The sequence below is a fragment of the Triticum aestivum genome, chromosome 4D, assembly GCF_018294505.1.
Source record: "Triticum aestivum cultivar Chinese Spring chromosome 4D, IWGSC CS RefSeq v2.1, whole genome shotgun sequence".
Classification (NCBI taxonomy): Eukaryota; Viridiplantae; Streptophyta; class Magnoliopsida; order Poales; family Poaceae; genus Triticum; species Triticum aestivum.
Window position 1 is genome coordinate 446,635,834 of NC_057805.1, and position 12,321 is coordinate 446,648,154.

At 43.3% G+C, this 12,321-nt stretch overlaps 1 protein-coding gene across 1 annotated transcript; it reads left to right on the forward strand.

The window, feature by feature from the left end:
* Positions 1-210: 210 nt before the first annotated feature.
* LOC123098496 (transcription factor MTB1) lies at positions 211-3,394 on the forward strand. Its single transcript, XM_044520496.1, has 2 exons — positions 211-503; positions 1,305-3,394. The coding sequence occupies exon 2, from the start codon at positions 1,316-1,318 to the stop codon at positions 3,110-3,112; it is 1,797 nt and encodes a 598-aa protein (XP_044376431.1). The 5' UTR covers positions 211-503; positions 1,305-1,315; the 3' UTR covers positions 3,113-3,394.
* Positions 3,395-12,321: the final 8,927 nt, after the last annotated feature.

Genomic DNA, 12,321 nt, shown 5'->3' on the forward strand with positions numbered 1-12,321 from the left:
TCGTGCAGAAGGGTCATTTTGTGAAAAAAATCAGATCCGTTTTTTTTTTGCTTTTTTATAGGCAAAGTTCCAAATTCTTTTTTTTTTCTTTTTTTATTGCTGAAGTTTCAGAAATGGGTCGTATCTGTCCGTTTTCACCCCTCAGATGGGCTTTTGTTATTTTGCTGGCCCATCTCCGTGCTAGCGCCGCAACAAGTGCTGTGCACGTGACGTGACAGTGAGAGGAGCCGGTTCCTTCCCCACCATTCCCGTACCTTTGTTTCCTCTTCCCCTAGCTAGTCCTCAGTCCTGACCTACCAATCTCGACCTACATCCCTACAGCGTGCGTCTTCCACCGCGTGGGTGCGTGGCCTAGAAGCCGCCGCCGTGCCCATAGCACGCGGCCGCCGGCTGGCGCCCTCCCCAAACCCCTCCGCCTTTGCCGGCTTCGCCGTTCCTGTTCATGCTCATCGCCTCCCTGCTGTCCCGGCCCCGTCCGCAACCTTTGGCCATCGGATTTTGAGGTATGAGCTCGTTTTCACCCACTGATTAGTCCCCACTGTTCTCCACAATTTCTAGGTGTGCCGGTGCATACCCGGTACACCATCCAGATCTAGATCCGCTGTAGATCCAGCACCTTACTGATCGGCATTTCTATTATTAATAAAGTAATAAAATATGCAGCAACCTTTAATTTGATGTTCTGATACCAAACATTCAGAAAAATGTTTTTTTAAGTTGCTAATGGCTTCATACTGAAGGTGGAGACGACATGATAGACTGTTCTTTTGCATTCACTTTATGATAAAATAAGCATAGCTAGAATGGTACTATTTGGCCTATGACTGTAAGATTATTGCAGTTGCTGCCACATTTTTTCGCGGAATTCAAAAATCCCCTATATTTTTTTACTAGCAACTGGACGCATTTCAACTTTTCCATAAATGATAAAAGTGAAAGTTGTTACAACACTAATTTGTTGCATGCTGCTTGGAATTTGGGTGGTCCTGTGCGATCGAAAGTGAGGGATTAACGAAGCACGTTTTTTCTCAAAATTAAAGGAAATGCATTCTTCTTTTGGGGAAATATGTGTCATGAACTTCGCTTTTACATCGTAGCATGTGATATCACCACACAATCTGACCACTTAATGCATCAGATGTGCATCTCTCCGCTCCCAGTCACGATGACATCGGGGCTGACGTGGGAGTGATTACCGGCGTAGGGCGCTAGTCGCACGCCAGTGCAGCCCTTCTTGTTTTGCTTTCTCCTTTTTATATGTGGCTATTTTGTTCATGTGGCCTGACTCCTACCACTTTGAGCAGGTAGTGTACTGATGAAGACAGAGATTGAGGAGGAAGGCACCAGAGGGTCCTGGACTGAGGAGGACAAATCCCTTTGTGCTTCTGTGCTGGGCTTAGATGCCTTTACATATCTGACAAAAGGTGGAGGTGCCATATCTGAAAATCTCGTAGCAGCGTCTGGATTGGTGGGCTTGCAAAATAAACTCCAGGACCTGGTTGAAGCTGATGGTGAAAGCCTTTGTTGGAACTACGCCATCTTCTGGCAACTCTCCCACACCAAATCTGGGGAACTTGTCCTTGGCTGGGGTGACGGATCTTGCCGTGAACCCCATGATAATGAGATGAACTCGACTACTCGTGGTGATATTCATGATGCATCTTCACTGAGCCAACAAAGGATGCGTAAGCGAGTGTTAGAGCGACTGCATACAGCATTTGCTGGGGCTGATGAGGAGGATGATGCTCTCAGAATTGACCAGGTGACTGACACTGAGTTATTCTTCCTAGCATCCATGTACTTTGCATTTCCACGTCATGTAGGTGGCCCTGGGCAAGTGTTTGCAACAGGTGCACCCCTTTGGATTCCTAACAATCCGCACAAGGTTTCCCCCTCAAATTATTGCTATCGTGGATTCCTTGCAAGTGCAGCAGGATTTAGGACTATTGTGCTACTGCCATTTGAAGCTGGTGTACTTGAGTTAGGCTCAATGCAGAATGTGCTTGAGAGTGCTGAAGCTCTGGAAACCATAAGGTCTGTGTTTCTAGGGGCAAGCAGTAAGAAGCCAGCATCTGGGAAGCATGATGAGAATGGTTCTGCTCAAATATCACCCGGTTTGGCTAAGATTTTCGGGAAGGATTTGAATCTGAGCCGACCTTTAGTCAACACGGGAGCACTCCCATTAAAAATGAACGAAAGGTCATGGGATATGCAGAAGAATTGTGGTGGTGAGAGCCTGTTGCTCCCCAATGTCCGGAAAGGTTTGCAGAACTTCACATGGAGTCAGGCTCGAGGCCTGAATTCTCATCACCAGAAATTTGGCAATGGTATTCTAGTTGTGAAAAGTGAGACTTCACAACGTAGCAATGGAGCTGCACATAGCCCTGGACTGAGCCCATTTCAGATCCGGAATTCACAGCAGATACTGACACAACCACCACCTCAGTCACAGACACCGAGGCATATAGATTTTAGCGTAGGGTCTAGTTCAAAATCTGGTGTTTTGACTTCACAAGCAGCTCCGTTGGGTGGGGAAAATGGCAGTGTCGATGGCTTGTGTAAGGAGCAAGTGGCCCCTACAATGGAGGGCCAGCAACCAAGAAAGAGGGGAAGAAAACCAGCAAACGGGAGGGTAGAGGCACTTAACCATGTTGAGGCTGAGCGCCAAAGGAGGGAAAAACTCAACCAGAGGTTCTATGCACTGAGAGCTGTTGTTCCCAATATATCAAAAATGGACAAAGCATCACTCCTGGGAGATGCCATAACGCACATCACTGATCTCCAGAAGAAGCTCAAAGAGATGGAGTCGGAAAGAGACATGTTCTTGGAGTCTGGTATGGTAGACCGCAGGGTCCAAACACCTAGGCCAGAAGTAGATATCCAGGTGGTGCAAGATGAGGTTCTTGTTCGTGTAATGTCACCTATGGACAACTATCCAATAAATAATGTGTTCCAAGCTTTTGAAGAGGCAGAAGTCAAAGTTGGTGAATCAAAGATCGCATCCAACAATGGGAAAGTTATGCATTCCTTTGTTATCAAGTCCCCTGGCTCTGAACAGCAAACAAGAGAGAAATTGATTGCCGCTATGTCTCGTGCAATGAACTCCATGTAGAATTATAACTTGATGCATTAGAGGGCAGATCGTTTTTTCTAGTTGTGAACAGGTAGCAGTGGTAGGACTCCCAGTGTCCATGTAATTGCTACATGACCACAGAAAGCTCAGGTTCTGACTTCGCAAAATAATCTGTATGTGCAAATTACTGCCGTAAATCTTTAACAGTCTGTCCTGTGGTCAGTTACTCAGTTCAGTTTTGATGTTTCTTAGATGGAGATTATAGTTACAATGTATTTTAGCTATTTATTATGAATCAATATAAACGATGCTTTAGCTCCATGGAGGAAGAGGGAAAAAAACATCAATTTAGTTTGAGAGATTCCAGCCCAGTATGCTGAAGGTGATCGAAGTGGTGCATTTTCCCAAGCAAAGCCACACAATTGTGCATTTTCCTTGTCTTGTTAAACCACCAGGTATGGAGGTGAGTGGCAAGCAAGATCCCTATGGGTTTGGCTGACTTTCACCTTCTGAATTTTCTTTTCAGCAAGTCCTAACCATATCTGGTTATAATGAAAGCTGAAGAGCATCAAATCATGTCGCTTGCCTTGTCCAATTTTTACTATGTTCATGCTTCCTTCCACCGAGGCTTCAGTAACACTACTAATGTACGCATTTCGCTTGGTGAGCTGAGTCCTGCCATTACTTGGAGTCAAGCAAAGATATTTATATTTTCTACGCTTGAATGTTATATGTATCTTAAATGCCCATGCTGCAGGCTTCATGGTTAGCCAAAGCCATATTGGTGAGTGGCTGATAAGACAAAAGGCAATAAATGCTTATGCAATTTCTTGCTTTTATGTAGGTGGGCAGAACTGAATATGTGGATTGATCAGGTGCTAGAGGTGAGGTCTCATCACTTTGTTCTATTTCGCTTAAAGAACCGTGAATAGATATGTGAATTATCAGCAACCAAGCATCTCATTCTTCAGGACTGGTGCAAAGTATTTATGCATGGTTTGCTTTATTTCTACTAGTATTAGTATATTAGAAGCCAGTATGCCTATAACTTACACTCACATATTGGATCGGCATCTATCATCATAGTCGATCCTGTATCCCCGCATTAGATGAAACCAACTCAACACAAGATACGAATTAGGTTTTTGTATATGGTGAACTCCGATATGCCTTTCGAGACCAAGATCAAGCAATCGGATCCTTCCCTTTAATTACCAGTGTACGTACGTGGTGCTGTCGTGCTCTGTTCTTAGATTACAAGCAACTTAGTTTGTATTTTAACCTTCATTTCATGTCACCATATATCTATATGCGCATCAATTCCTATTATTTTATTACAAAAATGAGGGGTGGCAGCAGCCCAATGGAAATGATGTAACTTTCATTCTGCACTGATAGCTTCCATAGTGCCATGAAGTAGTGTTCCACGTCATTCACAAAAATCATAGTTTTCCATCATTACTATCGATGTTTCTCCACTTTAACTTGTAATTCTTGTAGTTACCTGCAAATTCTTTCTTAAGGCATCTTGCTGTTACTCATATGGACAACTATATATACACGAAACTACAATGAGAATAATCCGTCCCAACTCCAAAGTTAGTACAATATTACTAGAAGCGGTCTGCGCGCTTTACCACGCCGCTTTTCGTTGTGGGCCACTATTTTTCCCCCTGGTTTTGGTTGAAATCGTTTCCTGTTAGATTTAGCCATGACAGTGGGAGCGGTTGGAGGCAACTCCTCCAACTCTCACGTGTCATCATATGAAGCAAAAAGCAATACTCCTACTTATGGCTATGGTACACATGTATAAGTTGGGATAGGGTGAGGTACGTGCAAAAATCATTCTTTATCTGCCACAGCCCACAACAAGCAAATTTATACGAATAGGTAAAACCAACCTGGAGGGCCGGACTTCCAGAATACATTTATCTTTGATGAAGCTATAACAGGGATGAAAATCTTCTGGGCACAATTGGAACATGATTCCTGCCTGGTTACCACAATACTTCCAGTATACTTTGAGAGCTATATGAACAAAATTTTCAATGCTTACCACACTATGATAAAAACTACTTGCAAAGTTCACCACCTATTGGCCCTGTAAGTAACTGAAGTGGAGGTTATTCACATTTTGCCTACAGCGCAAGGAAAAAATGAAAGGAAATACTAGTCATAGAGTGGTATGAACCTACAGCCAAGTCATCATTGACTGCAAGTAAATTTCAAAAAAAGCAATCACGGTCAGTTCACCATTTCCACCTTCGCATGAAGAATGGGAGTATGTTTTAGTGTTAGATTAGAAACCACTCCAAATGCCATGAGCCATCAGAACTTCTTCACTTTCACTCTAGCTCTAGGTTCGAGATCAAAGTGTTTTTAAAATTTAGCGCTTATTTTGTAATACTATGAAGGAACAAATGCATTTTTGCCCCTAGTTGGAACCTATCCGCAGGGTTTGCCCTTTTCGACTCTGCTCAGTTTTGCCCTTAGATTTGCCTCCGAGGTCGCCCGAATGCCCTTTGACGGTTTGACCAATACTTTGAAAATTCGTAACAAATTCATATGAACTCAGAAAAATGCAAATAAGATACCAAAATGTTCAGATAAGCATTACCTTCATGTGCATGTCATTTGCATTCAGGAAAAAAGTACCGTTTAAACTACCCAAGGTTATTAATGTTACTACCATTATTAAAAATAAAAAGGTATAAACAATGCTTTTTCATGAATAAAAATTACATGCAAATGCAGGTGATGTTTTCTGAACATCCTGATATCTTATTTGCATCTTTCCGAGTTCATATCAACTTGTTATGAAGTTTCAAAATAATGGTCAAAGTTGTTTCAAAATAATGGCACGAAGAGGATTTGTATTTTCGAAACAGTTTTCAGTCTTCCGCATTGCAGGTGGCTTTAACCATTACCTCTCCTGCGGCGAGATTTCTGATTTTTTTTATGGATTTGTATTTTGAAACAGTGTTCAAACATGTTTGAAACTTCGCTAATCATATGTAGAAACATGTATTGTGTTTCGAAGATTATATTGCATAGCATAATAATTTATAAAGATTGCTCTGATTAGAAACAATGGGAACTGCTTGTATGCTTTATCAAAGTAAAACCCACTACTTTATAGCCAAATATTGCTCATGTTCAATTGATTATCCAAGAATGTCAGCACGTTTCTACGTGCTCCTTTTCTGCAAGGAAATGTTTCTACTTGTTGATGCACATTCTAACATTGCTGAAACTGGATGTAATTGTTGTTTTCATTTCTCCAACAGCACCAAGAGCAAAAAGGACGGTGTTCAGGTATGACACTAGCAACGATGACTGCTAAAATTTGCACACAACGGTTAATATCAAACTTGCTACTGCAGCTCCATCCATCGGTATGTGAATCCCATCAAAGTAATACAGATGCTATGGTGTGCATCCCCGAAGTTATGGACACCCTTAGGTTCCTGGGTTTGCTAGGCACTAACTGGTCATTGAGCCGGTGAGGGGCTGTGACTTAACTCCATAGGTGCACAGTAGATGGTAAACCATTGATCACGCCTGCTTTCTAGAAGTAGAGTAGTGAAGAACCGTTCCTTTCCTCCACGAGGTTTGCTGGAGGAGCTTAGGGTTTCTGTCCTCTCGTCGGCGCCGGTCCAACTCACCTCTGGTGCGTAAGGAATTGATCGAACTGTCACTTTCATTGATGATCTAGAGGATTAAATACAGAGGGAACGGACGCCAATGCCACGAAGGGACGCATCTGCTCGCGGGGGCGTGGGCATGTTTTGAACGGTTGAACGGTTGCCAGAGGCAAACCGCATGCTAGTTACAAGGGAGGATTATCCCTAAATAATGTAATTTGTTTAAATCGTAACACTCCCCTAATCCTCACTTGTCCTTGAGACTGTTTATCTTTGAAACATTCTTCTCCAAAACCTTGTGGGAAAAATTGAGAAGAAAATATACAATATGCCATGAAAAACTCCTAAAACCCAGTGGGAAAATAAGGAGAAAATGACATATATCGTTCATGCTTGCATTGATATTGCCTCATTAAAAACCTTATAAGAGAAACCATTTGGAAAAACTCACAAAGGAAAAGAGCAATACTAAAGATCACATGATCTTGATAGGTTATATCCTAGGAGATTTCTCCCCGTGAATTTTGCAAGTTTTGAAGTCTGTCTCATACGAACAGAGAACTTGGTAAGGATTTTGTAAACAGATCGGCGAGATTGTCGCATGACTTTGTTTGCAAAATACTTATCTCCCCCTTTTCTTGCAGATCATGGGGATAAAATAATTTAGGAGAAATATGCTTTGTAATATTGCTCTTAATATAACCCGTTTGCATTTGTGCAATACAAGTAGCATTATCTTCATAGATAATGGTGGGTGATTTCAACGAACCAATCCCACTTGAACTTTGGACAAAGTTCATCATTCTGTGAAGCCATACACATTCACGTGATGCTTCGAACAAAGCAATTATCTCAGAATGATTGGTGGACGTTGCCACTAAGATTTGCTTTGTTGACTTCCAAGAGAAGGCCGTACCTCCATGTAAGAAGACAAAACCAGTCTGCGATCTGACATCATGGGGATCTGATAAATATCCAGCATCGCAATACCCCACCATGGTTCTCTCTTGATTTTTCTAATAGAATAAACCAAGATCTTTGGTGCCCTGAAGATATCTGAAATATTCTTCACACCAACCCAATGCCTTTTCGTTGGTGATGCGATGTATCTAGCCAGTAAATTAACTGCAAATGCTATGCCAGGCCCGGTGCAGTTCGCTAGACATTAGTGCTTCAATAGCACTGAGATATGGAAACTCTGGTCCCAATATCTCTTCATCATCACCTTTAGGCCTAAATGGGTCTTTATCTCTATAAAGAGATTTGACGACCATAGGTGTTTTTGAATGTCCATGTTGAACTTTTCCAATATCTTTTGGATACAAGCAGACTGATGAACAAGTATTCCTGAAGAAAAATGTTCAAGTTGCAAACCGAGACAAAATTTGGTTTTACCCAAATCTTTCATCTTGAATTCCGTCTTCAAATGATTACATGCATCATGTATTTCTCGTGTAGTCCCAATGATGTTCAAGTCATCAACATACACGGAAATTATACAAAATCCATCAGTGGACTTCTTGATAAACACACATGGGCAATCATTGTTGTTTGAGTAACCCTTCACTTAGTCGGTTATACCACATTCTACCCGACTGTCTCAAGCCGTATAACGACTTTAGTAGCTTCACACAATACATGTTGCGATTAGCTTTCGGATCTGGAATCTTCAGTCCCTCGGGAACTTTCATATAGATATCCGTCTTAACTGACCCATATAAATATGCTGTCACCACATCCATCAATTGGATATACAAATTCATTTGCACTGCCAGTGATATCAAGTTTCGGTATGCGATTCCACTCATCACAGGAGAATATGTTTCATCATAATCGATGTCAGGTCTCTAGGAAAACCCTTGAGCTACAAGCCGAATACAATAAAGCCTCCTGGATTTCAAGTTTTGTACCGTTCGTGAGTATAAATGTGGCTTGACCAGAACCAACAATTACCGTGTCATGACCACCAATTGTCATAACACTTCCCCTGCTCTTTTTGAGATTCCGGAAGTATTTAACCTCCTGTAGAATAGTGTTAGAGGCACCACTGTCCACTAAACAAATTTCCTCCTCCATCGGATTGTTTCTCGAAGTTTTCTATAGAGTAAAAGAATAAAATTCATTATTTATCCAATCTCATATAGAATTAAGACATACACTACATAATATGTATGTCTGCTACATATTATAAATACATTATGTTTAAGGACATAATTATTACAATACCATATGTCCGAGGACATAATTATTTTACAACACACAATATAACTAAGGACATATCACAATACTTATGACATTATTGGAAGATCAAATCATATCTCCATATATGTCATTAGTAGAAGTGAAATTCACCAACATGTCATCAACAGTAAGTGGTGGTCCTTTCTTTTGCTGAGCCCGATCTTGGTTCTCCATGTTGTTATGAACATCGTTCTGGTGAACGTCTTGAGAACTTTCAATCATTGGACCAGTGAAGTGAGCTTCGTACTGGTTCCCTTGAGCCTTCTTGCCCTTGCCAATTGATTGCTGATACAGCGTCACCAAATGCTTAGAAGTTGTACACTTCCTTGCATGATGAGTAGTACAACCACAATCTGTAGCAAGCTTGAGAGCTACTACCCTTATCATTTTTCTTAAAATGATTCTTGCCCTTTTGTACTTCGTTTCTATTCTGATTCTCATTGCGTCTCCACTTTCCTTTAAACTTCCTATGGTTCCTTTTGGGACCATGGGACTTCTGAGTATTCTGAGAATTGAAATGTGTTCCAGGCAGCGGCAGTGTTCCCGTTGGACGGGACATATTATTCTTATCGAGAATTTCACTGTGCTTTTCTGCCCAAGGAAGTGCATATATCAACTCAGAATGCTTCTTGTATTTATGCTGACGATGTTGTTCAGCAAGAATCCTCATATTAAGATGGAAAGTAGAGAGTGTCTTTTCAGTGAGATCTGCATCCGGGACTGTACTGTTGCAGAATCTCAACTTAGAGTTAATTTGATGCACAGCAGAATTGTATGCTGCAATGGACTTAAAATCATGGAAACGGATAAGTGCCGAGGCAACATCACTAATCTTTGTTGATCATAACGCTCCTTTAAGGAGTTCCACGGTGATAGAGGACTTTCCTCCATCATGTACTCTTTTTCTAGAGCAAGATCAAGGTGGTGTCGAATGAAGTGCAAAGAAGCATACTTTGCCGTATCCGCGATAGCAGGAGCACCTTGAGTAGGTGTGGTTATAGTGCAGATTAGATTCCTGGCCGCCAAGTTAATCTTGACATCCATGGCCCAGGTGAGATAGTTTCTGCCATCAATGGCAAGCTCAGCAAATTCCTTCTTGGATATGTCAGCCATACCCTGCATGAAAATATCATGTGCATTAATTTACTGTCACATAAATTAATTGTGTGTAAAGTAAAATGCTTGATTGAAATATAAAGGTCTAAGAAAAGCCTAAATGACCCAAAATATGACTTTCTACTAAAGATAATCACCATAAAATGGCGTAGAACTTTGTTTTGTAGAGCACATAGAGGTAGTCACCACGAAGTGGCGTAGACACTCGTATGGCAATTTTCATGCCATAATATGTGTGCTTTCATTTTTGCTTTGAGGTAATCACTACTAAGTAGCGTAGACCTTATTCTTATGGTACTTTATACAACCTTGTGTTAATTAAAACACTTTGAAGGTAATCACCAGATGGTGTAGACCTCACAGTTGTGAACAAAGCTATATATTGCCATAAGTGCAATCCATAAGATATGTGCAAAAACTGAAAGTAATAATATAATTTTCAAGCATAATCGACATGTAACAATTAAAATTGCATCCATAAAACATGTTGACATTCATAAGCAGACATTACATAGTACTATGTTAGAAAATAGTAACGAACACTTATGTACAAAAACTGAAAAAGCTAGAAGCTAATGAGAAAAGAAAACGAAAAATAATGGCAATAGGCCAGAAACAGGATAGCCTACTACCGTGGCCAAGCCACCTTTTCCTTTTCCTTTTCGTTTTTGATTCTTTTTTTCTTTACTGCTCGTACAGCATGGGCTAGTGCCCACTAGCCAACTAGGCCTAGCGTGATGGCTGTCCACCAGCCCATATGCACGCCCGAGTGGATAAGGAGGCGACGGGATGTTGCTGGTTCCCATCGACTAGTCATCCTCACTCCATCTCAAGCGGTGGCTGTCAGCACCACCACCACCACCAACCTCCGCCACCAGCGTCTGCCTCACCGGCGCGAGGTCGAAGGCCCCAGCGCAGCATCCTCCTCCTCTGAAGAAGATCCTTTAGGAAGGTGTGTCCCGGGCGTGACTCCATTGGAGTGCCCATTGGCCAGCCCGAGATTCACCGGGCTCCATTCTCCCGGCCGTTGACCGGCATGCTGCAGCATGGCACGCGGCACTATGTGCCAGCGGCGAGGCGCCGATGGGCCGGTGGAGCTGCTCGCCCCGTTGTCGAAGACGTCCCCGAGCGCAGCAGTCCGCACGGGGAGGTGCAGCCCAAGGCTAGCGCTCGACGAAGAAGCCCCAGCGGCTACCGCCTCATGCGCCGGCGTCGGAGACGAAAGACGCGGGGAGTCCGTCTGTGCGGGCGGCGCGGGCTCGGCCTCCTCCTGGACCTTGTAGTCCTGGACATCGTAATCCTGTGGTGGAAACGACGGCGGTGTCACGCATGGCCCCCATCCGTGCACCGGGCATGGACGTAGTGGTGGAAGAGCCGCAAGTTCCAGCTCAACGCCGACGGTGTCGACATCCATTGCTTCATCCACGGGCTCCATTACTTCGTCCGCATACAGGTTTGGAGCGGCCGGTCCGACAAGAATCCAGGCCGGGAGCGGCACCATCGCCGGCATGGCCGGTTCAGGCGAAGCACCAGAAGGTCCAGCACCATCGCGAGCACCAGATCCTCGGGCACCATGTCCAAGATGTGGTCCACGACGACGGAAACTGTTCTGGCGGCCTCCGAACCGCCGAAGATCACGGGCATTGCAGTCGTGGCGGCGAAGTCCGCCAAGACCATGGCGGCGGCGGCTCTGTCGACGTCGACCGACACCATGAAGAAGGCGCAAGAAGGACAGGAGACCGCGAGGCATCCTCTTACCTTCTCCTTTCTTCCCCTCTAGTTTGCTTTTTTCGGCGACTGTCGCTGGCGTGATTTGCTCTCTCGGCAGAGTAGAAGTGCTGATAACGTGTAAAAGAACAAATTGATCGAACTGTCACTTTCATTGATGATCCAGAGGATTAAATATAGAGGGAATCGACGCCAACGCCATGAAGGGACGTATCCGCTCGCGGGGGCGTGGGCATGTTTCGAACGGTTGCCAGAGGCAAACCACACGCTAGTTACAAGGGAGGATTATCCCTAAATAATATAATTAGTTTCAATTCCAACACTTTTAAAGTCTTGGTTCGGGTAGCGAGGTGCTAATTATATTATTTAGGGATAATCCTCCCTTGTAACTAGCGTGCGGTTTGCCTCTGACAACCGTTCGAAACATGCCCACGCTCCCGCGAGCGGATGCGTCCCTTCGTGGCGTTGGCGTCGGTTCCCTCTATTTTTAATCCTCTGGATCATCAATGAAAGTGACAG

Coding starts and splice junctions, on each gene's coding strand:
- LOC123098496 (XM_044520496.1), top strand. CDS start 1,316: ATGAAGACAGAGATTGAGGAGGAAGGCACCAGAGGGTCCTGGACTGAG.